The sequence below is a fragment of the Staurois parvus genome, unplaced genomic scaffold (genome assembly GCF_062004578.1).
Source record: "Staurois parvus isolate SC_StPar_1 unplaced genomic scaffold, SC_StPar_1.0 ptg000058l, whole genome shotgun sequence".
NCBI classification, from domain to species: domain Eukaryota; kingdom Metazoa; phylum Chordata; class Amphibia; order Anura; family Ranidae; genus Staurois; species Staurois parvus.
This window is the reverse complement of record NW_028317854.1, coordinates 5,960,670-5,988,526: the sequence shown is the minus strand read 5'-3', so window position 1 is coordinate 5,988,526 and position 27,857 is coordinate 5,960,670. Positions and strand designations below refer to the sequence as shown.

The 27,857-nt window shown below is 41.7% G+C and overlaps 1 protein-coding gene across 1 annotated transcript in view; it reads left to right on the top strand.

The window, feature by feature from the left end:
• The first annotated feature begins 874 nt into the window (after positions 1-874).
• The window catches only part of VKORC1L1 (vitamin K epoxide reductase complex subunit 1L1), a 35,986-nt gene continuing 9,003 nt past the window's right edge, over positions 875-27,857 (top strand). The window contains exons 1-2 of the mRNA XM_089668464.1: positions 875-1,131; positions 20,253-20,362. Of these exons, the coding sequence (XP_089524590.1) occupies positions 941-1,131; positions 20,253-20,362 (301 nt within the window). The 5' untranslated portion in view covers positions 875-940. The remainder of the gene's footprint in view (positions 1,132-20,252; positions 20,363-27,857) is intronic.

The window sequence follows — 27,857 nt, the reverse complement described above, 5'->3', positions numbered from 1 at the left end:
CTGTGAGCCAGGCCTTCTCGTCCAACATCAGCGCCTGACCTTACAAATGTGCTTCTGGAAGAATGGTCAAACTAGGGTTGCCACCTCATCCCTTTAAACCCAAACACATATAAATTATACAGGTTCTGAGGCTGATTAAGGTGGTAATTACCTCACTTAGTGCCTTATCTGAATTAAGTGAGCCTCAGAATGTGTGTAATTAATGTGTTCGGGTTTAAATAGATGAGGTGGCAACCCTAGGTCAAACATTCCCATAGACACACTGCTAAGCCTTGTGGACAGCCTTCTCAGAAGAGTTGAAGCTAAGGTTGCCACCTCATCCCTTGAAAACTGAACACATATAAATTACACAGGTTCTAAGGCTCACTTAATTCAGATAAGGCACTGAGTCCAATTACCACCTCAGTCAGACACAGAACCTGTGTGTTTGGTTTAAAGGAATGAGGTAGCAACCCTAGTTGAAGCTGTTATAGCTGCAAAGGGTAGGCCAACTCAATATTGAATCCTATGGACGAAGACTGGGATGCCATTAAGGTGCATGTGCGTGTAAATTCAGGCGTCCCAATACTTTTGGCAATACATTGTATCTCCTTCACACTCCTTCCCACTCTAGGAGTCCCCCTACACCTAACAAACACGTAACGACAGCTCTTGGTGACCTCACAGAAACCTTGTCTACTGATTGGTTCGCTTCATAAGAGGCACTAGCCCGAGTTCCACGCCTACCCAGCTCAAGCAACTCCATCACTCCAGCTGTCGCTGACGTCACGGAACGCTCCTTACCCACGGATTGGTTGCGTTTAGAACAGGGCCCCGCCCGAACTCTCCGCCCCCGTCAGGCCCCTTTGTCCACTCGCTTGTGGGAACGTCACTGCTGCGGCTGGAGCGAGCGCTGAGTGTATCTCGCTCCCGCGCGAGATTAGAGCAGGCCGGGGTTAAGATGGCGGCGCCCGTGCTCAGAGTGTCTGTGCCGCGGTGGGAGAGCGGGGCCCGGTATGTGGTGTGCGTCCTCGGTATCGTCCTGGCCCTGTACGCCTTCCACGTGGAGAGAGAGAAGGAGAGGGACCCCGGCTACCAGGCCATGTGCGACATCAGCGAGCGGGTGCGCTGCTCCAGCGTCCTCTCCTCCAGGTACCGGCCAGGGAGTAGAGCGGGGGTCCGGGCTGACTGAGCACACACCTCCCTGTGAGGAGGACTCCCAGCCATAGCTGCCTCATGGTCCTGAAGTGCCGGTCCCATAGAGGGATGTGGGAGTTGGGCTCTGGTGTCTCCCTCACCACCTACACAGGGAGCTCAATGTCTACTCTGCTGGGTAGGGCTGGAGCTGCGGCCACGTCTTCATAGGTGGGACTGGTGTCAGCCGGTATCATGGTGATTAGATTAGGAGGCTGAGAACCTGTCCTGACCTCTGCACTTCATAGGACTACTATAGGGAGGGAGGACCAATCCCATCCTCCCAGCATCATACATGGAGCCTCTCCGTACAGGTGTCACCCACATTCCACACATAACATAGATCCTCATGTGTCATCAGGACAGGCATTTGTAGAGCTGCCAGGATGACATGGCTGGGGGCCAGAGACAACCACACCTCCACAGCCTGATCATTTCAGTTGACTGCATTCCTCTCCAAAGGAGGAAGTGTACATCATGTCCTCCCCAGCAGGAGGGGACCACTGGGCAAGGACCTGCCTGTTCATTGTTTACAAGCTGCTGCCCCTGTCACCATAGACACCAATACACGTTGCTTTTCAGTTAGCGTAGACATGCCTTAGGTATCCTAGAATTATGATCTGTCTGCCATACACGGAACAAGTTTTCGCTGATTCCTGATGAGCTGGCCAAAATTTGAGCTGTTTGTGACCCTGTTGGCCTGTTCTCCTTTAGGCCTCATTCACACTAGGGTGAATTTCCATGATTTCAAAACTGTTAAAATTTGAAATCGCAGAACCGTGTGCTTGGGTGTCATCCATTGTAATGGCATCGGAAAACGCAGTGCGGTTCTGCCACGATTGTTGGGGCCAGCCATGGCGTGTTTCTGAACTTCTTTTGGGCAACGCAGTTTGCCGCAATTGCAGAGTGATTTATTAAGATTAAATGAAAAAAATTTATTAAAATGAAAGGCACCTGAACACACAGTTCCACGACTTTACATTTCAGCAGAGCGTTTTGAAATCATGGGTACAGTCGCAGCGATTCTGTCTGCAATTATTTATTTCAGGTACTTATATAACACCGTCAGTTTACGCAGCGCTTTACATATATATTGTACATTCACATCAGTCCCTAACCCTCAAGGGGTGTGCAATTCCAAATGCCCTAGTGTGAATGAGGCCTCAGGGCTCGTTCACACCAGAACATGGTACTGGAAACCCTTATTCTGTGTGCTTTTTCTACACCGTGCTCAAAGTGCATTGGGTGTGCAATCTGCATATGTCATTGTATTCCTAATGATACCCCAGGCATTTGCCAGCACTAGATTGCATGGTACTACAGTGTGCTTTTGAAATGTAGTGCATACACTACTTATGGTGCGATTTCAGCTCTTTCAGAAGAATATCTTTCCCTTTAATGAATGGAAGTGGGGGAAGAAAGTGTAGGCTTACTCTACATGCTTGATGAGTGCCTGTCACAGCTCCAGCACTGGTATTAACCCATGCAACACTGGAAGAATATAAGAAGGGGGCGGGGGACTTCAGATTTCCACTAGCACCAGAACAAGGAACACAAATGTTAAAATGTATTGCCAGCTTTAGGGTATCTATAATTTCAGCTCTTTCAGATGAATGGGCTGACAGTCACACTGCACTGAATCTCTCAGGAATGTAGACTGTGTTTTGTGTGATTTAGGTATGAATTGGCCCCAATGCTACATTCACACTTGCGATTTGAAGCTAAAAAAGGCTCAAACTCAAATCAATTGTTCTCTATGGTGTCTGTTTGTGCGATCAGGTGTGAACAGGCACCATAGAAAACAATTGATTTTTTTTTTTTTAAAGTTAGAGCGTTTTTCGAGCTTCAAGCTACAAATCGCTCAAATGCGAATGTAGCCTGAATCTAAAAAACAGCAAATAATTCTTGCATGTGAATGGAGCATAGCAGATGTATGAAAGGTCCACCTCCCCCATTCATTGATAGCTTTTCATTCATGGAAGCTATACTACAGCTTCAATGAATGGAAGTGGGGGGAAGGAAGTGTATGCTTACTCTACATGCTTGATGAGTGCCTGTCACAGCTCCAGCACTGGTATTAACCCATGCAACACTGGAAGAATATAAGAAGGGGGCGGGGGACTTCAGATTTCCACTAGCACCAGAACAAGGAACACTAATGTTAAAATGTATTGCCAGCTTTAGAGTATCTATAATTTAAGCTCTTTCAGATGAATGGGCTGACAGTCACACTGCGCTGAATCTCTCAGGAATGTAGACTGTGTTTTGTGTGATTTAGGTATGAATTGGCTCCAATGCTACATTCACACTTCAGCGATTTGTAGCTTGATGCAAAAAAGGCTCAAACGCAAATCGGTTGTTCTCTATGGTGCCTGTTCACGTGAACAGGTACCATAGAAAGCAATAGATTTTTTTTTTTTCTTTTAAAGTTAGTGTTTTTCAAGTTACAAATCGCTCAAATGGGAATGTAGCCTAAATCTAAAAATCAGCAAATAATTCTTGACCAAACAGTAGTTGCTTTCAATCAGCCAGAGGTGTCGGCAGTCAGAATACAGTAGCTGGCAGGAGGGATTCCTCAGTGCTGGTTAGTGTGGGAATCATGTGAACTGAGTGGATGAGGGAATCAAGTAATTTATCACATTCAGCCTGCATGGATGAATAAGAAAAATGTGAAGTTTAAAGCCGTATTAAACCCAAAAAAAAAAATGTTTTTTGTTACAGCTTACTGTTCATTAGATGTGGTGGCTGCTCTTTTTTGCTTTTTCCCCTCTTGTTTTCACCTGATGATTATGCCAGTAACACACCATCTGTGTTGGTAAGACACCACTCTGGAGGAATGAGTGTAGGACACAGCAGACATCAGCATTGTTAGTCTAGGGGGGATGGGAGTGTTAAATGTATTAGCAGATTTGAATGCAGTAACAAAATAAAGCCAAGCTCCAGCTAGAACTTTATAATCTGTTACAACAAACAGTTTTGTTCCTTTTGGGGTATTTGTTTTACAAGAATAAAACGGATCATTTTAATAAACCTGCCAGTTATAAATGGATGGTCTTATCCATGTAAACTGATACTCTGCTGAAGAGCTTGAACTTCTTAACAGCAGACTTGACGGAATCACCAGATGAAGAGTACAAGGGAAACAAATACAGCCATCACATCTAAGAATTAGTGAGCTACAGTACAAGAAATGCTTGCTTTTGGGTTTACTACTTCTTTAAAGGATAAGTTCACCTTTCGTAACATTTTACGTGTTACTCTCTGAGTGGCCCTTGATTCCTGCTTTGACAGCTAGCAGGGGATTTACCCCCCCCCCCCCACTAACTGTCTGCCCTCTTGGCCATTTCAGTAATTCACATTATTCTGTGATTGAGAGACTACAAGTCCCGGCAGCCTTAGCAGCTGTCAACTTGTAGGCCTTCATGATTTACCACGGCGCTGTGGAGCACTGTGGTAGTTCATTGCTTCTGCCTGTCACTATATTTTGCTTGCCTGTACATTCTGTATGGGCAGGCAGATATCCTGACATATCTGCAGGAGACCTGCATGGCACCAGCGATCTGCTGACCGCTGATGCAATGCTTTCCAGGCTTCTGCAGAAAAAAATAGTAAATGCGCATTTTTTTTACCTGCAAAAAATGTGTTTTGTTTTTTTTTTTTTACTGAAAGGTGAACTTATCCTTTAAAGTGGATCCCCCCCCCTATCCAATTTGTTTTTAAACCCCTAATTACCTGGTGTGTTCTGCACATTTCACACAGCGGATCCAGCACTCGGTTCTGCACCGACAAAAGGCTGCCAGCTGTTCCCGGTTCAACTGTCAGGTCTTCTGATGACTCAATGCTAGGCCCAGTCCCGCCATCTTTACTGAATGAAAGGCCTCTGGGATATGTGACACGCATAGATGCAAGGGAGGTCAGTGCATGTCATGGGTAAATATAGGGAGAAAAGAGTGGGAATATGTTTTAGAGGTGAAGATCTGCTTTAAGAAAAAGTTTTAAAAAAATCAGCACAAGGAATTACATTTAACACAATGTGTCCCTTCTGGTACTGGCTGTGATAATGACAATCTTAAACTGGAACTAAACCCATCAATATAACTTTTTCAAAATAGTTACGTCCAAGGCTTACTGTGAATGCTTTCAGTTACATTTGCTTCTGCTCTCAACCAAACTGTCCATCCATCCCTTGGACCTATGAGAGGCATTTGAGTGCCATCTAGCCCCAATTTTTCCACCCCCTTCCTCCATTCATCAAAGCTGTACTATGACTTCTGTGCATGGAGCATAGCAGATGTATGAAAGGTCCACCTCCCCCATTCATTGATAGCTTTTCATTCATGGAAGCTATACTACAGCTTTAATGAATGGAAGAGTGGGAAGAAAGTGCGTACTCAACACGCTTGATGAGTGCCTGTCACAGCTCCAGCACTGGTATTAACCCATGCACCACTGGAAGAATATAAGAAGGGGGCGGGGGACTTCAGATTTCCACTAGCTGTAAATCTGAAGTCAAGGGACACGTCTCTTAAAATGTATTGCCAGCTTTAGGGTATCTTTAATGTTTAGAATGGAGTAGAGGGGGTAAGAACCCTTGTCAGATGTTTATAGTTTTCCTGCTGGGGGAGTACACTCCTATTTGTCCTGGTAACAGAAAATAGCCTGTGGAACAATAACAGTTGTATAGTACATAACAATGAGGGGAAAAAAAATTCAATGCACATCAGAGACAGAGGATTTAGTGATCTGATCACATGGAAAACATCAGTGCAAAACAAGGCCCCTGGGATGCATTATTCTTAATCATATAGCATTGGTATGTAAGCGGGAGTCCGACCCGAACCAAGAGAGCATACTTAACCTGAGTATTGACATATATTGGAGTCAGGAAGGATGCCCAGAGAAATGGACAAGAAAAAAAAAGGGCGGGGGACAGAGACCGGTGCCTATCAAGAAAGCTAAAGGTGCAGACTAGCTGATCTATACTGTAATGGAGTCTGTACAACCTGAGAGGATAGATACATGGCATAGTCCCACATATATAAAAAGTCGTGCCGGTAGTACCACGTTTTTACATATGTTTTAGGAACAAAAAATAAAATAACTGCCTAAGTTAGGCAGGTAGATTTGAAATACTACACATTTGATATTTGCTATTTCTAGCCAGCAGATGTAGCCGTAGGCTTCTTTTACATGTTTGCTAGGCTGATCTTAAAGCTTTGCTGGAAAAAAGCACATTATGAAGCTAAATAGCTGAAGTTTGAATTTCAGATACAACTGAATTGGTTCGACTACTTCTCCCTGCTTGTTGGTTCTGATGGAGACTTTTTTTAGACACTGCAGTGAATGGATATCATTTTTTTTTTCTTTTAGCAAAAACTAGTATAAAGTGTGAATTGGCACTAAACCATAGGTAATTTGAGCTAAAGCATACTGTACCTTTCCTGAAATATGCAGGATGCCATTGCTGACTTTCTTATGCAAGTGCTAATTAGCCTGTTTGTCACACTGCTTCAGTACTTTAGTGATTGTAAGCCCTCACCTTGTAAAACCTGTTCAGTTTAAAAAAGAAATGAAAGGCAAAAACATGTGTATAGATATAAAAAACATGTACACTTCTCCCCCCCCCCCCCTTTTTTTTATAAGAGATCACATTCTCTCTGTTCTCAGCTGCATAAAAAGCAGGGGGAGGAGAAACAGCAGTTCACTGATCTTCCCAGTGAAAGGCTGTGCAGGGGGCGTATGTCAGGAAAAGTCTAGTCATTGAAGAACAGGCTGAGTTCCCAGCATAGATAGAGAACTGACCACAGTGTGTTCTCGTGCCTAGTATGGTCATGCCTAGAGAGACTGGCAGGAATACAAGGGATCTCACACAAAGGAAGCAATATAAAGAGAACAGGACACTTTTCCATACAAGTACATGGTACAGCAGACACATATCAGGAATATGAAATGTTGGGTTTACGTATTCTTTGTGAGTAACCCAGAATAAGACTGAAAAAAAGAATTTCTGATGTTACACTTGACATGCAAAGTACTGAAGCCAGAGGCCAGCATAATAGGCACTTGGCATTTTCATGAGGCTAGCAGAAGCAAATAGTATGATGGCCTGTAAACCATCTCATCGTACAGTAGCAACCGTATGTTACATATTTCAAAGCCTTCTGTGCGTTTTTTAGTAGAAATGATTTACTGCTGTATGAAGACTTCTACGCCTATGGGAAGTAGTATTTCCCTCATGTTTCCAAGGCGTACTTGACATCTCTGTGTGCTTGGAGTATCCAGGGCCAGAATCGGGGTCAGTGCGGCGGTAATTAAGCAGCATCCATTACCTGACCTCTCCTATGAGGCAGTTGTGGTTCTGTAAACAGCTGATGGGGGACTTGCTCTCTCCAGCCATAAAGAGAATTCCCATCTTACCCAGCTGTCACTGGAGCAGTTCTCCCAATTGGAAGCTTTACCCTTGCCTCTATTGGTGACACAGTGCTAACATTTTGGATTTTCCTACACTCAGTGATATGTCATTATGACCCCCAGCAGAGACAGGTGGCAATAAAAACTGGCAGGGGTTCTCATGCTTCCCTACTCAATCCTAAAAAGTTTTTGCTATACATTTCAAAGTGTTAGAAAAGTGTACAAACTTCCCACTGTAGTACAGTCCTGCTGTACAGATTTACAAAGTGTTTCCTATTTACAATTTGAGAGTGTTTTTTTTTTTTTTTTTTTTGAGACTTGGCATATTTGGTATTAACTTTACACAGTTGCATTTTTTATACTAACCACAAAAAAATGGAGATTATATTGATGTCTAAAATGCACAATTCAGCATGCGTTAGGATGGAGGTGAGGGGCAACCTTAGATTGGAGAAACATGTTGACTGCCATTGCTGACCTCCCCCTGTGAAAAATAGTTGCCTTACTATTGTCCTGTTGTACATGTTTTGGGTCAGCACCTCAAAATAGGAAGGCAATGGATCATTCTGACAGCCAGGCAACTAGCAATGGAAAGGTCAGAAGAGCCAGCCTTTGTTAGGATTTTATATTGCATGATTTTCCAGGCTGCAGAAAATGAACTGTTCTCCAACCCCCCCCCCCCCTCCCCTTCAGATTACTGATACTGACAGAAGTGCCCCAGCTGGTTTTTGGGGTGTAACATTTTGGTGGGGATGTGGACCATCCCTCTCCTGTTATAGATTGATGCATTCATTTGCTGTAAATACACCCTAATCTTAAAATAAATATTTGTGCTTTTACTTTGCAAGTGACACCTTTGCTTTATTTTCTTTTAACTCTTACTGACACCACCATAACCATTACAGCAAGGGAATCAGCTGAAAAGAATCTTTGGAAGTGAAAAGTGATACAATATATCTAGGACAATCACATCTAAAGTTCAGCTTACATTACATTGGAGGGCATGCGCTATTATAGTGGAACTCTAAACTAGCCTTTCTCAACCAGGGTTCTGTGGAATTTGAGGATTCCTCCACATGTTGTCTAAGGGATTAACCTCCTGCCTGATGAGCCTGTGTTGTTTCTCGGCCAGCCAGCTTCATCTGGAGTCAGCTACATGGGACCAGGACAAACTCTTATCTCCCTCCTTATAGATATGGAACTACTGCTCAGTGGTCTTTGTATCTATCTGTAAGGCAGTTCTCTTTTCACTGACTGATTTATAAGGCATTTAGGCTAATGTAACCATGCGTTCTTTCCACTGTCCACCAATGTAAAGGGCACCTAAGTTAGAGGCCCCTTTCCCACCGACCCCCAGTGTGATCAGTGTTCTATAGTAATATCTACAACTTGGTGATCACTGATGTACCCTAAGCTGTGTTTGTGGTATTTTCTTGGCAGGGGTTTCCTGAAACCTTAAAATATGTTGAAAGTGCTTCTGGGGTAAAGCCATTCGGAGAGGCTGCAGGAAGGCTTTATTATGTTGCATGTCCAATTTTAAGGGTTCGTCCAAACCATGTGTCTGTGCATGCGTGTTTTGTGTTCTCGCACATTACATTTAAGGGCATAACATGCTGTTCCAGGTGTTTTGGCAGGTGTGATTGTGCGTGTTTTCTAGATGCATAGGGGTGCCATTAAGCGTTTCAATGTTTGTGACCCCAGGCTATCAGATTAATCCAATAAGCATGTGGACAGGGTTGGACAATTCCTGGTCACCATAACTGAAAAAACCTCTTTGGTGACAAGGTCCCTATGAATTCTAATGGCATGCCTCTAGTAGCCAAGCAGTGCACCCCAGGCTGAAGCTGTGGATCCAAGTAATGTTGCTAGACAGCAGAAGGCTCATTTACATTTGGGGCTGCTAGTGGTTGTTCTGTGTTCTTTACTGAAGAGTGGGCATGAGTTGATGGTGATGTAAATCTTTGATTAGTAATGCCCCTTGGAGCTACACCTTTCACCTTCTGCAAGCTGTATCTCTTTAGGGGGTGGGTATGGTCTGAGCCGTGTTGACAGGGCAGTAACAACAAACCCCCATGACCTCTGTTAGCAAAACCCACCTTCAAGCACTTGTTTTGGCCTTTATGAAATTGACAAAAACTTAGAACCTGCAAAATAAAGAGCCACAGTGCTGTTAATAGGAAACTGACAGGCTGTCCATAAAATCTGTTTGTTGAACTGATGGTCCAAAAATACAGTCTAGTGTTCAGTAGATGTTATGTTCAATGATTCCTGGTCTCCACTACAGTGACACTCCACAAATTCCACACAGAACGGAAATAATGTATCTTCAGGGTTCCGAGATTCAGCAGACCTTCTCACAAAGGAAGACAGGTGTCCAAGAAGCCAGTCCCTAGTACTGCACTGGCCCACTACCTGTTACAGCAAACTCCCTGCCTTCTCTTCCTTTTGTTACTTCACACCTGCAGAGTGCCACCGTTTGGACTGGGTATGTATATTTTATTACAATTGATCATTACGACTGTGGGCTGAGTATACAGCATATGGGGAACTTGTCAGGCTGTATGGGGCCCCATGATTTCTAATGGTGACTGTCTGACTGTATTACCAGCTGGTATTGCACAGAACAGACTGACTGAGCGAAGTGTTTCCAGAGTGTGAGATACAAACTTAGCTTTGTGCAATACTGACTGTGAATGCAATCACATCGGCTGCTACTTTCTTGCTCAGTGCCAGCTGGCATGTCATTGCCTGCTTCCCCACTGGCAATAACTTCAAGAGCATGTTGGGGAAAACCCCATACCTCAATGTTCCCACCTCAAGTCAACATTTGTCAAAATATATATATTCTTCGTTCACAGTTTACAGTACTAGTCATAGTATAAATTAACCCCTTCATATTAGTGATTATCTGCGGTTATGGGGCTGTACAAAGGGCTAATTTTTTTTTTTAACCCCATCATGACAGGTGATTAAAAAAAAAAAGCACACTGCTGCTATTAAATGTCTTATGCTAGCCATACATGTGTTGATTTTTGGACAAGATGAATGGGTGAATGTTTGAAAATTTTGCTTGCTTTTAACAATCCGTTTTAAAATGAATGTCATTTCTAAAAGCATACATTATCTGAAATTGGTTCAATCAAAAGTTTTCTATTCTGCTCCTTTGAATTTTCCTGTCACTATGATAGAAAATGAACGTTGATTCAACCCCACTGATTAGAAAGTTTAACAAACGTTCCTAAAACCAAAATTTTGAAATGAGCAATTCATGATGGCCATCATAAGTGACAACAGGCACAAGTAGCTTGTATCAACCTGCCTATGACAAGGGAGTCTGTCATTCATATTATATTACAGTCCTCTCTGTAAATCTGCAAAACAGTGTTTTTAGGTCTTAAAAAAAAAAACTTTATTTCAATAACAATTTTGATCTGATTCTGATATGTACCAGATTCAACCTGTATTAGTATATACAGTATATCTCGTCTGTTATTCTCAGAGTGGATTAGATTCCTAACCATACAGCTGGTTATTTGTATTTACCACTGCATATAGCTATTCAAGAATAAATAGTTTTTTTTTTTTTTTGTGTTTTTGAAACTTTACCTATTAACTAAATTATGCACCACACTTTTTTGGAGGTTTTTATCAGATTAATCGAAACTATCAGCCAACAAACCAATTTATGAAAATAATAATTAGTTGCAGCCCTAATTTAGTGTGTGCATAAAGTTGTATTTCACAATCCTTTTATTGATCAGTATATTTTACAATTGTTCTGAATCTTCTGTCCAAAAGGTTGGTTCTATGTTCTTTGTATGTGGACGTGGCATCCAGAATCAGTTAATCTTATCAGTGCATGCTTTCCTTCTCATGATCTCAGCTGAGTCATACTTTCATGTTTTATTTGAATATGTAGTTTTCTTTTTTATTTCTAGTAAGATGAGATGCTGCTACGGTAGAAACGACTGCACATCTGTGTTGTGACCCTTTTCTGTATGATTTTTTTTTTTTTTTGCTATTTTGCCTTCGTTTGCCCATGATATCCTTCTTTTTTTTTTTTTTTTTTTGTTTTGTTTTGTTGTACCGCCATTCTTTTAATAGTATGGTACCTTTTTTATATTTCTACAAAAATAAACACTTAAAATTATATGTGTGCGAGGTGTTAACCACGTAATAGAAAGTTTATTAACACTCCAATAAGATCTAGTGGGACAAATGGATGTACAGTTGTGACCAAAATTATTCAACCCCCAATGCTGTAAAGGGGTTTAGGGACTATAGTGTACATTTGGAATTGTATTCAGAATCAAATCCTACAAGGACGTTGTAACTACCCAAATGCAACTAAAATGACATCAATTGTTTATGTAATACAGTAGTAAATGGTTCTTATGTGGTTTCTTCATTGCCACAATTATTCAACCCCTTAAAGACTACCACTCTGAAGAACAGAGGTTCATACAGGTGCTTTCCATCAGGTATTGAAAACACCTGTGGATGTCACCGAGCAGCAATCAAGCATAATAAGCACCAATTAGGCAGCTTTAAAATGACTGTGATACTCAGCTCCTTCTAGACATTTACTGGTGTGGTTACAAACATGGTGAAGGCAAGAGAATGGTCCAGGAAGACAAGAGAAGAGGTGATTTCTCTTCACAGGAAGGGCAATGGCTATAAGAAGATTGCAAAGATGTTAAACATACCAAGAGACACCTTAGGAAGCATCATTCGCAAATTCAAGGCAAAGGGCACTGTTGAAACGCTACCTGGTCGTGGCAGAAAGAAGATGCTGACTTCGACTGCTGTGCGCTACCTGAAGCGTAGAGTGGAGAGAAGTCCCCGTGTGACTGCTGAGGAACTGAGAAAAGATTTGTCAGATGTGGGTACAGAAGTTTCAGCCCAGACAATAAGACGCACACTGCGTAATGAAGGCCTCCGTGCCAGAACTCCCAGGCGTACCCCCTTGCTGTCTCCAAAGAATAAGAAGAGTCGACTGCAGTATGCCAAAAGCCATGTGGACAAACCACAAAAGTTGTGGGATAGTGTTCTGTGGACTGATGAAACAAAATTAGAACTGTTTGGGCCCATGGATCAACGCTATGTTTGGAGGAGGAAGAACAAGGCCTATGATGAAAAGAACACCTTGCCTACTGTGAAGCATGGTGGAGGGTCAATCATGCTTTGGGGCTGTTTTGCTTCTGCAGGTACAGGGAAGCTTCAGCGTGTGCAAGGTACCATGAATTCTCTTCAGTACCAGGAGATATTGGATGGAAACGTGATGCAGTCCGTCACACACCTGAGGCTTGGGAGACGTTGGACCTTTCAACAGGACAATGATCCCAAGCATACCTCCAAGTCCACTAGAGCATGGTTGCAGAGGAAAGGCTGGAACATTTTGGAGTGGCCATCGCAGTCACCAGACTTAAATCCGATTGAGAACCTCTGGTGGGACTTAAAGAAAGCAGTTGCAGTGCGCAAGCCTAAGAATGTGACTGAACTGGAGGCCTTTGCCCATGAAGAATGGGCGAAGATACCCGTAGATCGCTGCAAGACACTTGTGTCAAGCTATGCTTCACGTTTAAAAGCTGTTATAACTGTAAAAGGATGCTGTACTAAGTACTAAGATTGAATGTCACTTGGGGGTTGAATAAAACTGATAATGCTGTGAGCACAGAAAAGACATTTGTGGTTATTTCATTATAACTGTTATGTTATATTTGTCTGACCTACAAGTGCCTCTTTAATGTAAATGTAAGCAAGATGACTGAATGATCAAAAGCAATGTCAAACTGGCCAAAACACTCAATTTCAGTGGGGGTTGAATAATTTTGGTCACAACTGTACATCCATTACCTTAGGAGAAGCCCTTTTTTAATTCCCTATTTAAATTCCTAAATATTGTTGTACTGTCTTTTTGGTTTTGTTTTTTTTTTTTTTATTTTTTTTTTTTTACATAGTTCATCAATTGATGACAAATGTTGAGGTTATGAGTTTTGTTTAAAATTATCAGACATTTATATGGTGCACATATTGTAATCTCATGCGATTTTATTTAAAGGGATAGTATCACATTTGAAGACAGCACAACAATATTTAGGAATTTGAGTTTGCTACACATTTGTATTTGATGGTGTCAAATTTTTATTTGGCGGTTAAGATCAATACTTTTTACTAATTTACTACCTTAAATGGCAGTTCACATATATGCAGATTGGATGTGGTTTGAACTGCATCCAATCCGCATGACGTGAAATAACATTGCTTCTTATGGTGCCTGTTCACATATGTCCGGTGCATTGGCGGTGTGGATTCAGTGCGGTTTGAAAGAGTCATGTACGATTTCTGAGCAGTGCCTTCAGGTTTTGGCTGTGGATTACAGGCTATTGACTTCTTTTGGAACCATTTCTAAACCGCATATGTGTGAGGATAGAATAAAATCCTGTCCTGAACCTGATGTAAACCTGACATGAACCACTGCACAAAGACTGTATCAATTAGCTGTGAAACCTGAGCTTCAATCTGCACCGCACATGTGTGAATCAGGTCTAAATGTCTACGCTAACAAAATTCCCTAGATGCATCTTAGTGGAATTTTACTAATTACTCCATTCTTAGATACATTTCTCATCTTTTTTTAATAGGGAACCAGTTTTCATGTTGTAGTTTATCATAGTTCTTAAAATACTGGATCTGTCTAATGGGAAAAGCAATTGGTTTGGCAAGTCAAGCTTCTCCAATTTCTTAAAAGATCTACTTTTCATTATTCCACTAAAGGATCCCTCCAATCCTGACATACCCTATAAACTAAACCCAGCTCAAAAGTGTTAGACAAAAAATTATTTTTTCCAAAATATTACTAAACTTAAAGTGGTAAGCCTCATATGATACACAGAGATTAAACAAATCCTCCTACATAAGTTTTGCCTATGTATCTGCAGCCCTCTCTCTTCCTACAGTCTTCCAAAACACACATTTCAGAGTCTTTCAGCAGCAGAAGGCAGGGACAGATATCTGATGTCTCGCACATACTGATGTTTAGATGGAAGTGACATACCCCCTTCTAATAGACTCCTAGAGAAAAACAGCGCTAAGTCTGAGTTACTTGATTTGAGCTGGTGGGGACGGGTTGTCTTCCAGGGGACTGAGGTGTCCGCTTAAAGTTCTATCAGTAACTCATACAGATAGAAGAGAGATCAGAGAGAGAAACCACATTCGGTGCTTTGGATTTAGGCTAGTACACACTATAGAGGGATGTGCTTTGCTCATTTTTCATGCCTGAGGTTTACAACTACTTTAATTGTATCTACAAAGTAAAAAGATTTTTTTCAGATGACCCTCTAAGTTCCTCCAACTTTACTTCTGAGAAGTAGTTATTACCTAGTGGGCAAGCGAATGAGAACATAATTGACTATTAAAATATATTTTTATTGCATGTTTTTGTAAATATGTAGCGCCATTTCTTTAAGCATAGTGAATAGAATACATATACAATGCAGACAAACTGAAAAATCCAAACACAATCTCAGTGTAAACGTAAAACGAAGCTCCACCCAAAAGGGGAAGTTCTGCTTTTTAAGGACTTGTCCCCCGCTCCCCATGAAGAATTGTTACCTTTTGGGGAGCAGGCACCTGATTTTGACAGGTACCCACTTCTTCTCTGACCACCTACGGAAATTCTGCACTCCCCCCAACCCTATGACTGTGTTTTGTTTTTTTCCTCTTTTCCAGAGGAGACTGGACAACCACTCATTTTTGACAAAATGTACGTTGGGCATATGCCCCCCTTTCTTTTTTGGCATGTTTTTGGGTGAGGGGGGAGCGAATACCTTGCTCTGACAGGTGCCCGCTCCCACTTCTGGTTCAATCGCCACAGGGCGAAGAACTGCTATTGAATTTGTTTGGATTGCATTTACTATTGTCGGTGTATTATCACTATTCTTAAAGGGATGGTGCTACACATTATTGTATACATATCTGAAGTATCCGTTTGTGGATATTAGTGGAAGCGGCTATCTTGACCTGTGATATTGGTTATACGTTTTCCAGTTTATATCATTTTTCTCCGTATACTTTTGATTTTTATTGCATTAGAGCAGAGTTCACTAGGGATTTGGTATATATTTGTAAAATAATGTATTGGATGTTTGTACACTGCATAAAGAGACACACACACTTCAAAGTCTCTTCTCTCTTTATCTGAGAATTTTGCTAATTTGTGTGTATGCATATGGATTTTCTATAGATCTTTATAAATGAACGCACTTTGTACCATACAGATGTCTGGCAATCCAGGAGTTCCTAGGATCCAAAACTTTTGACACAGCTGTTTGAGTTCATGAATGACTTTTTCCTAAGACCTTTTAGCAATTGCCATAATGACAGTAAGGGCTCATATTAACGATTGTGTGTCTTCCTGCACTTGGCAATAAGGAAGTGTGTGTGTCTTCCCAAAACATGTGCAAAAACAAAATGCCAAAGTATGCAAAAAGTGCATGTGAAATCCATTCAAAACAGTGCACTTAGGGTGTGTCCTACGGTCCCTCCTGAAGAGAATGGACCCTTTCCTGGCCTTCTGTGGTGCAGGAGTTTTGACCTGGGACAAGGCACACGTAGGTCCTCCAAGCCAAAAGACCTGGTGGATCCTGTTCCTAATGCCAAGTCGAGGCAGAGCACTGTCCAGAAGAGGACTCCCTTCATCCAAGGCAGGGGAGGATGTTTGGCCCTTAGGTTCTATCCTCCCCTGCCTTGGATGGAAACTAAGGGCTAAACATCCTTGACCTAGACTTCAGGGTAGGCCCGAAAACACCTTACAATCCAATTCAAGAAGGGACAGAGATGAGCAAAAAAATACAGGAAACACAGAAAATGGGTGCTAGTGCAACGGCAAGACCTTGTGGCCTGCTAACACAAATTACCCCATTCTGGGCCTAAAAGCCTATCCCGTGAGGCATAGCACAGGAAAAAAAAAGCTTTGGTGACGTGGCCTAATACTGTTTCACACAGTGGGGTACCACGATCCTAGTACTACTTTCGCAGACAATCTTTTTCAGGACACCACTCTCAGGGGAACTTGTCACTGTGAGGTGTCTGCCTTCCCAGCTCTTGACCAGACAAGGTAGCACAGTCAAACAGCGGAGTCACTGGGCCACTCAGGATCCTCCACAAGGGAATTACTCCCATTCCCCCACCTCACCCAGTGGGTGCCCTGGTTTCCTTTCCCATGGGAAGATCCCTCAGGACCCCCATCATTTCAGCACGGGTACTATACTTCCAGCCATTCGGCCAGAATGAAGGCCGAGTACCCCCTACTGAACACCAAAAAGAACAGATACTTCAAATGATCTTCACCAAAAGGTCAAAGAGTGGTCCGAAAAATCCGGTGAGCTTTTAATGCATATGGCAGTTCAGGGACTGCTTTTGACCAGCAGGTCAAATGCAACCTTTTCTAGTCATGATGTGAGGTGTTTTTTTTGTGTTTTTGTTTTTTTCTTTTATGCAGTTGCTTGTGTTTTGTCCTCACCTGCTTGCTTGTTTCAGGTCAACAAGCAGCTGGAGTTTTCAGAAGATTACCTTTAACAGAAACCTGTCATGACAGAAAAATGTAGGCTTTGAAAACCCTGGGCGAAGACATGAGAGTTGATTATCTGCAAAGAGATTTGCTTCTTTGCATTCAGTCCTGAGATTGCATAGCTTTCACAGCATACAGTGCTGTCTGGCAGGAAAGGGGACATGATCTTTCTCTGCTGCAGTTTCTCTTACACTTGCTGGTCTTCTAACACCCCCCACCCTGTGGTTGGACCATGAAAGAGAAACTGTACATGGAGGAGTGAGCAAGAGTGACTGCTTTGTGTATTGCTGCTATGGGAGCCACCCATTTTGGACCGCTCTTGTGTTTTGTCTATTTTAAAGGTTAAATAATGCTTTTGGGGTTGGTATGCGATGGGCTTTGTAGATTTTTATGGCTGTTTTTTCTCCCCTTGTTTATGCACAGTGAAGGCCTACAGGTGAAACTCGAAAAATTAGAATATCGTGCAAAAGTTCATTTGTTTCAGTAATGCAACTTAAAAGCTGAAACTAATATATGAGATAGACTCATTACATGCAAAGCAAGATAGTTCAAGCCGTGATTTGTCATAATTGTGATGATTTTGGCTTACAGCTCATGAAAACCCCAAATCCACAATCTCAGAAAATTAGAATATTACATGCAATCAATAAAACAAAGATTGTACATAGAATAATATAAGCATGCATATGTACTCAGTACTTGGTTTAGGCCCCTTTTGCAGCAATTACTGCCTCAATGTGGCGTGGCATGGAAGCTATCAGCCTGTGGCATTGCTGAGGTGTTATGGAAGACAAGGATGCTTCAATAGGGTCCTTCAGCTCTTCTGCATTGTTCGATCTCATGTCTCTCATCTTTCTCTTGGCAATGCCCCATAGATTCTCTATGGGGTTCAGGTCAGGCGAGTTTGCTGGCCAATCAAGCACATTAATCTCATGGTCATTGAACCAGATTTTGGTGCTTTTGGCAGTGTGGGCAGGTGCCAAGTCCTGCTGGAAAATGCATTCCGGATCCCCATAAAGCTCATCTGTGGAAGGAAGCATGAAGTGCTCCAAAATCTCCTGATAGAAGGCTGCGTTGACCCTGGATTTAATGAAGCACAGTGGACCAACACCAGCAGATGACATGGCTCCCCAAATCAACACAGACTGTGGAAACTTCACACTGGACATCAAGCATCTTGAAGTGTGTGCCTCTCCATTCTTCCTCCATACTCTGGGTCCTTGGTTTCCAAATGAGATGCAAAAGTTGCTCTCATCAGAAAAGAGGACTTGGACCACTGAGCAACAGACCAGGTCTGTTTTTCTTTAACCCAGGTAAGACGCTTCTGACGTTGTTTGTTGTTCAGGAGCAGCTTGACAAGAGGAATACAACATTTGAAGCCCATGTCCAGGATGCGTCTGTGTGTGGTGGCTCTTGATGCACTGACTCCAGCCTCAGTCCACTCCTTGTGAAAGTCCCCAACACTTTTTGATTGGCCTTTTCCTGACAATACTCTCCAGGCTGCGGTCATCCCTGCTGCTTGTGCACCTTTTTTTCCACACTTTTCCCTTCCACATAACTTTCTATTAATGTGCTTTGATACAGCACTTTGGGAACTTCCAACTTCTTTTGCAATTACCTTTTGAGGCTTTCCCTCCTTATGGAGGGTGTCAATGATGGTTTTCTGCACAACTGTCAGGTCAGCAGTCTTTCCCATGATTGTGATTCCTACTGAACCAGACTGAGAGACCATTTAAAGGCTCAGGAACCCTTTGCAGGTGTTATGGCTTAATTAGCTGATTAGAGTGGGACACTTTGAGCCTAGAATATTGCACCTTTTCACAATATTCTAATTTTCTGAGATTGTGGATTTGGGGTTTTCATGAGCTGTAAGCCATAATCATCACAATTATGACAAATCACGGCTTGAACTATCTTGCTTTGCATGTAATGAGTCTATCTCATATATTAGTTTCACCTTTTAAGTTGCATTACTGAAATAAATGAACTTTTGCATGATATTCTAATTTTTAGAGTTTCACCTGTATAATGACTTTGTTACGCATGGTCTGTAACCCTATTTGCCCCTCTTGCTCCAGTCAGTCATTGAATACCTCTTGCTAGTACAGTTTTTTGTGTGTCTACTAGTGGTATGGCAGCCTGTGGTGACCTAGTCACATACAGCCATTAAACTCCTACTGCTCTGAGTAAGTCTATGCATAGGCTGTGTCATTCAGTTCTTACTGAATACTGTTTTCACAGTGGTCTGTGGCAGCCTGGTCACACATGGCTTTCCACCCTAGTGCTGTGCAGTGGTCTGAGTATCTTTTATTGGTACCGTCTCACTGGCTTACCATTTTGTATAGTGACTTGTGGTGACTAGTCACGCATGACCGTCATCTTCTGCTGCTCTGCAGTGGGTCTGAGAGACCTAGGTATTTCTTTCACTACACCAAAGAAGATGCAGCATGCTGGACTTTAAAAATGTGCAGCATTTGCAACGCAGTGGTGTGAAGAGTCCCATAGAATTCAAAGGGATTGAGTTTTTGCTGCGTTTTTAGCACAATAAAAATGCATCCGTGTGAAAGCAGCATAAAAGCTAAAGTGTAGCCTGTCCGTATAGTGCAACTGAAACAGCATTCATGAATAGTCCCAGCCCACCATTGCAACCTAAATGTCAAGGTGAAAAAGTATACTTAATCAGTCTATTAGGTCACTGATCTGCAATCATGGCTCTCTATACCCTAGTCCATCACTTGATGAATCCATATTTTGTATGAGGCATACAGGAGGGTGTATCCAGTCAAGAAAAGTCTGCTTGACCAGTTTTTTTGAAACACCGGCAGCATGAGGCTATAGTGGCTGTCAGCAGAAGCTGCAGCACATTGATATTTTACAAGGTAACAACTGTTTGGAAAGGCATTTTCTGTGCACTCAGTGGATTTATATCCCTTTGTGGCTATTGAGGATTATATTTACAGTACAAGTTTTTTGTCCTTTTGTAGTAGTAAGAAGCCTTCTCATCATTGTGCACTCTACTTCAGTCTTTCTTAGGAACTTGTTTATTAAAAAAGGAATATAGGAATTGCATTAATTTATTGAATTTGTTTTCCTTCAGATGGGGTCGTGGATTTGGACTTTTGGGTTCCATTTTTGGAAAGGACAGTGTAATGAATCAGCCAAACAGTGTCTTTGGACTTATATTTTATTTACTACAGATGCTTCTTGGTGAGTATTTGTAAAATGTTCTATCGACAAAGTATACATATGTAAGTATCAAGGCTACCCACAATGGTTTTTGTAATTTGAAAACCGTAGGGTGTTGATCTACAAATGGTTTACTGTGAGGTAACTGCTAGTGGTCTACAATTGTTAGTCATATGTCCGGTCAGTATGTATTAACAGCCGCAAAGCAGACATTTATGGCATTCTGTTTATTTGAAAGAGATACTCCAGGAATGTGACAAACCCTTACCCCCAACCCTGCAAGGCTTAAATGCTTGTTTAGACTAGGCGAGCAGAAGAGGCAGTGCTACTTACCCAACTCCTGCTGACTTTGGTGCTCTCCTCCTCTCCCTAAAACTCAGGTCTTTTAACCCTGCATTGTATGCAGAGGGGATGAGCATGATACCGCAGTCCAAAGCGTCCTAGAGAAGAGGCTTCGGGGGACTTGCCTCATAGAATGAAGAAGCCTGCTGGTGCCAGAAGTAAGGTAAGCATTTCTCCATATCCGTGCACCCCTAGGCAAAAAGGGCATCTAACCCTTGCAGTGTGGGAAAATGGGGGATGGGGGGTTAGATTCTGGCTGTGGTGGAGAGGCAGATGCCATGATTTCCACCTCCGCCAATCAGAGGAAGCATTATATTCATAAAAATACAAAGCTTCCTTTTTGAATGGCTTAGCAGACCTTGCCTGAATCGATTTTGTTCTTGAATGGGACAGGAAATTCAAGGGCTAGAACACAACACTGTATTTAGCTGCTGCTACATATAGGTTAAGAGTGCTGACAGTGAGTACAGTACATCTACAGTTGTGGCCAAAATTATTCAACCCCCACTGAAATTGAGTGTTTTGGCCAGTTTGACATTGCTTTTGATCATTCAGTCATCTTGCTTACATTTACATTAAAGAGGCACTTGTAGGTCAGACAAATATAACATAACAGTTATAATGAAATAACCACAAATGTCTTTTCTGTGCTCACAGCATTATCAGTTTTATTCAACCCCCAAGTGACATTCAATCTTAGTACTTAGTACAGCATCCTTTTACAGTTATAACAGCTTTTAAACGTGAAGCATAGCTTGACACAAGTGTCTTGCAGCGATCTACGGGTATCTTCGCCCATTCTTCATGGGCAAAGGCCTCCAGTTCAGTCACATTCTTAGGCTTGCGCACTGCAACTGCTTTCTTTAAGTCCCACCAGAGGTTCTCAATCGGATTTAAGTCTGGTGACTGCGATGGCCACTCCAAAATGTTCCAGCCTTTCCTCTGCAACCATGCTCTAGTGGACTTGGAGGTATGCTTGGGATCATTGTCCTGTTGAAAGGTCCAACGTCTCCCAAGCCTCAGGTGTGTGACGGACTGCATCACGTTTCCATCCAATATCTCCTGGTACTGAAGAGAATTCATGGTACCTTGCACACGCTGAAGCTTCCCTGTACCTGCAGAAGCAAAACAGCCCCAAAGCATGATTGACCCTCCACCATGCTTCACAGTAGGCAAGGTGTTCTTTTCATCATAGGCCTTGTTCTTCCTCCTCCAAACATAGCGTTGATCCATGGGCCCAAACAGTTCTAATTTTGTTTCATCAGTCCACAGAACACTATCCCACAACTTTTGTGGTTTGTCCACATGGCTTTTGGCATACTGCAGTCGACTCTTCTTATTCTTTGGAGACAGCAAGGGGGTACGCCTGGGAGTTCTGGCACGGAGGCCTTCATTACGCAGTGTGCGTCTTATTGTCTGGGCTGAAACTTCTGTACCCACATCTGACAAATCTTTTCTCAGTTCCTCAGCAGTCACACGGGGACTTCTCTCCACTCTACGCTTCAGGTAGCGCACAGCAGTCGAAGTCAGCATCTTCTTTCTGCCACGACCAGGTAGCGTTTCAACAGTGCCCTTTGCCTTGAATTTGCGAATGATGCTTCCTAAGGTGTCTCTTGGTATGTTTAACATCTTTGCAATCTTCTTATAGCCATTGCCCTTCCTGTGAAGAGAAATCACCTCTTCTCTTGTCTTCCTGGACCATTCTCTTGCCTTCACCATGTTTGTAACCACACCAGTAAATGTCTAGAAGGAGCTGAGTATCACAGTCATTTTAAAGCTGCCTAATTGGTGCTTATTATGCTTGATTGCTGCTCGGTGACATCCACAGGTGTTTTCAATACCTGATGGAAAGCACCTGTATGAACCTCTGTTCTTCAGAGTGGTAGTCTTTAAGGGGTTGAATAATTGTGGCAATGAAGAAACCACATAAGAACCATTTACTACTGTATTACATAAACAATTGATGTCATTTTAGTTGCATTTGGGTAGTTACAACGTCCTTGTAGGATTTGATTCTGAATACAATTCCAAATGTACACTATAGTCCCTAAACCCCTTTACAGCATTGGGGGTTGAATAATTTTGGCCACAACTGTAATTGTAGTGGAAATATTTTGTTTGGGCCAGATTGACCCCAGAATTACCTCTTATTTAAAGTGAAATGAAAACTGGATTTAGGCTTCACTCTACTTAAGGCTGCCTATCTGACATGTTTTTTTTTTTGTTTATGTGTAACATAAACCTAATTTTGGTATATAGGCCATTTTAACATGTCCGTTTTGGGGATCAACAAATTCACAAATAAAAAAAGACTTTATATAATTATACAGACTTGTGCACTGTGAGGAAAACTGTATAATTTGTGACTTTCACTTGCTACTGGTACCAATTTTTGTGTTTTTTCTACCTCTCGGACAGATCTGTCTAGAAGTATCCATAAGATTATATGCACATTAAATATCTAAACAGGTGAGGCTTTTAACCACAAACATGTCCACAATACGTTTAAAGTGTAGCTAAACCCAGGACCCTTTTATTCACTATATCTGGTCTCTCTCAGTACACAGAACATGGAAATGCAATTATTTCAGTAAATATAAACTGCTAAATACCTTTTCTCATCAGCAGTATATAGCAGTCATGTGACTTCTATCAGTGTTCAGCAGAGCAATGGTTAAAGCTTGTAGGAGTTTTCTCTAGAAGGATGCAGATCCTCTGACTTCTGGTCAGTGCTGATTGGCCCTCTGCTAATCACATGCACTCTCCCAAGAAAAAAAAACTCTCTAGAAATGCACACCAAATTGAGCATGTGTAGAGTGACTCCACACGATATGTCTTTATCAGGAAGTGAGGGGGGCACTGAAAGAAGTCAGGATCAAACAGCATTTTTACACAATGCAGAGGATTATTCACCCCTTAGATTCCACAGTGAGTATGATGAGCATTCTTTACTGCACAGACTGACTTTACTGCTGTGGGTTTAGTAACACTTTAAAAGCCCTGAGACTGTAGCAGCCACCGCCGTATTTGATGTTAGCAGACCCAGAACTGTTTTCCACGTGACACTGTAGTTTCCTCTGTTGCAACATCAAAGGTTATGTAAGGTTGGGAAGGGTGGAGAAGTTGGGTCCCTCAGAAGAGGAAAGCGCTTTGACTTCCAAGGAAGGAGGGGACTGTGCTAGTGAATGACATTTTTCAAAGTAGTTACATTTTCTAGCAAGTTTAGAGGCACATTACAAGTCAATAAGCAATTGTTTATGAAAATTAAAAAAAAAAAAAACATCTGCAGAAAAGTATTTAGGATACTTGATTTTGCTGTGCTTGTACTTCCAATTTTTACATTGATGGCGGGATTTTCTTTTATGTATTTTAGATAAAAAAAGTTACATTGTTGGGGTGAAAAAGACATAGTCCTTCCAGTTCAAAAAAAATCCCAAAATAAACAAAAAATAAGAGTAAATAAATAGAAAACCTTCATATATACAATCATATACCCAGGGGTGATCCAGAGAAAGGGGCAAAAAAACCCTGCATGGTCCAGTTTGCTCCAGTGGGGGGAAAAAAATCCTTCCTGATCCCACAAAAAGCAATTGGATATTTTCTGGATCAACTATTCCTGGTATTGTTGCGTATAAATGTTAATATCTAGTTTTTGTGCATCCAGCACTTCTTGAGGGAGCCTGTTTCACTTTTTTTTACAGCTTCTTACTGTGAAAAAACCTTTGTATGTGGAAGTTAATTTTTTTTTTTTTTTTTTTCATCCAGAGTGCCCCCTTGTCCTTTTTTGCAATGACCTTAAAGTGAATATATCTACACCAACTTCACTATATGGACCACTTGTTTATATATACAGTACTGTGCAAAAGGTTTAGGCAGGCATGAAGAAATGCTGTAAAGTAAGAGTGCTTTCAGAAATATATATTTTAATAGTTTTTATCAATTTGCAAATTCAAAGTGAGCAAACAGAAGAAAAATCTAAATCAAAACTCAATATTTGGTGTGACTACCCTTTTGGCTTCAAATCAGGGTCAATGCTTACATTTGCACAATTTGTACACTAGCACAAAGTCAGGAATTTTGTAAGATTAGAGTCAGGTGTATGATTAATCAATTTATACCCAGCAGGTGCTAATGATCACCTGTTTCTGTAGGTTGAAACAAATAGCTGTGTAGGAGGCTTAAAGCTGATTGAGGAACAGCCAAACTCTGCTAAGGTGAGCTGGTGGAAGATGATTCCATGTCACAGGTCAAACACAAGGAGTCCTGGAAGTGATGGTTTGGCCCCCACAGAGCCCTGATCTAAGCATAGAGTCTGTCTGGGATTAAATGAAGAGACAGAAGGGTTTGAAGCAGCCTACATCCATAGAAGATATGTGGTTAGTTCTCACAGGTGTTTGGAACAACCTACTTGCTGAGTTCCTTTTACAAGCTGTGCAAGTGTACCTAGAATTGACAAAGCCATGCTGTTTTGAAGGGAGAGGGTAATCACACCACACATTGATTTTATTTGGATTTCTGTTCTGTTCATTTACTTTCCATTTTGTTAATTGGTAAAAAATTAACACTTTTTCTAAAAGCATTCTTAATTTGCGGTATTTTTTCACACCTGCCTAAGACTTTTGCACAGTAGTGTGTGTGTGTGTGTGTGTGTGTGTGTAATCTCATTTGTGTTCATAGGGGTTAGATGCTCTGCTTTGTGTATAATCTCATTTGTGTTCATAGGGGTTAGATGCTCTGCTTTGTGTATAATCTCATTTGTGTTCATAGGGGTTAGACGCTCTGCTTTTGTTTTTTTTTAACATCAACCTGATATCTCAGTTGTAGTAATGTTGGGTCTTAATAATTTATATATGTCAATTCTTTGAGCGATTATTCACCTTGAAAATCCCACAAAACTTTTTTTTAATATATGTCGCATGAAACCGGTTTACTTTAGGTTGCTCCTGACCCCCTTTTACTTTTTTAATGAGGTTGCTGCTGCAGCAGACCTTGATGTCCACATAAGCAAATTTTTATTGTATACAAAATATATGCCTCATGCACATGGGTTTATGAAAATAAGCAGCATTTTTTTTCTGCTATAATTTTGCAGGAAAACCGCCTCAAATGTTACAATGTGTGCACTCATGGTGTTTAAAAATGCATTCTTCTGGCCTTTAAAATACATTTACGTGCATATGCACTTGTTTGTGTGTCTTTTAGATGCGTACGTGTTGTTGTGTTTTTTTTTTTTTTTTTTCTCTTCCTGTTTAAAAACTCCTTGGAAACACGACTTGGCTGTGGGTTTTTTTTTTTTTTTAATTCAATGTGCATGAGACCATATTGTAACAAACTTATTACATTGGATTTCTGAATAAACTGTATCAGTGGTCTCCAATCTGTGGCCCGGGGCCAGATGTTGCCCTTGGCTCGTTTTTATCCGGTCTGCTTTGAACTGGCCCTTGGAGCACAGTTCCACCAACTGACATCAGTGGGACACTATACTTCCCATTTGATACAATGGGGGACTATTTCTTTTCAAGCCAATGATTGGGCATTTTTTATACCTACTGATGCCAGGGCATTTTCTGCCCCCACTGGTCAGTCTGGGCCTCTTTAAAATCTGAAGGACAGTAAAGTGGTCTTTTGCTCAGAAAGTTTGCAGACCCTGATTAATACAACCACTACAATCTTTATTCACACTACAGCAACTTTCTGTGTTCCTGGTTTTCAAAGTGACTTGCATTCATTACATCAGGCAGGGTGGGTGATATGGGGAAGCCTTGGGCATTCCAGGCGGAAAGAGTGAGCAAGACCTTGGGCCTATGAGCTACAACCAAGGTCTTGGGCATACAAGATAAGCCCCTATACAAAATCTTGAACCAAAGGCCTCATGCAGGCCATAGACGGTTCGTTTACCTGCCGATTTTCTTTTTTTTTTTTTTTTTTTTTTTTTTTTTTTTTTTTTTTCAGCCGTAAAACGAAACGTCAGTAATTCTGTTGCCACCAATGATTGCGAAAATCGGCCATTTTTCGAAAATGTTCCAGCATGACCGATAAAAGAAATGAGGAACTGCAAAAATTATTATTTCGAACAAAAAATCGGCAGATAAACGAGCCGTCTATGGCCTGCATTCAGCTCTGTTCACGTACAGGTGTTTTAACTCATGGGCGGAATTGCAGCGATTCTGGCGATTTGAAATTTTTCTGTTTAAAATGTGAAATTGTGCATCAGCGTGTTCAGGTGTCATTAATTTCAGATGGCAACTGAAAATGTGGGGTGTTTTTTCCACACAAATGAAATTGCGCATTGCTTAAAAGAAGGTCCAGTGGTGCATGTTGCATGATTTTGTTTGATTGTTGCGTGAAAAATTGTGTGGTAGTGGCACCAAAAATGCTCCTCATTTTCAGGTGCCATTGAAATCAATGGTACCTGCGCACGCTAACATGCAATTTTTAAAAGCGCGTTTTCAATTCTGCCCGTGATTTAAAATCCCTGTATGTGAACGGAGCCTTAAACGTTAAACTCTGGGTGGATTTTCTAAAACCATTTTAACAGCAGAAATTTCATGTGTGAGAATGTGCCTCTTAAAGTGCCTTTTGCTTATGTGATGGGCAGTGCCAAAACCATGCTAGCACATTGGTAGCGATTATAATGTTCTGGTGTGTTGTCATACTGGGTTTCACTTTAGAATCATGCATTTTGAAATTGGCCTTTTAAAGGGAAACTTTCAAAGCCACAATTAGGCCTCATTTACACCACACGTGAAGAAAAACTGATGGAAACTGACAGGCAGATTTCACTTGCAGAGACATCCGGTTTAATGCATGCTTCAATAATTTCTCCTACCACTAAACGCTGCTAAAAACCTGTGTGCACATGGACATATAGGCTAACATGCCAGGGCAGTTTAGAGGCAGGAAAATAATTGCCAGACGCCCCTAGGAGCAGCTTTTATAAATGTCCAGTGTGCATGAGGCCTAATTTGCATAAATTAGTCTGTTTGCATAAAATTCAAAATATTAACATTGATGTACAAAGCTGTTCATAACACGTCCCTAAACTACATCACCGACCTGATATCCATCTACCATCCAAAACGCACTCTCCGCTCCTCACAAGACCACCTTCTCTCCAGTTCCCTGGTCTCCTCCTCCCATGCCCATCTTCAGGACTTCTCCAGGGCTTTCCCCC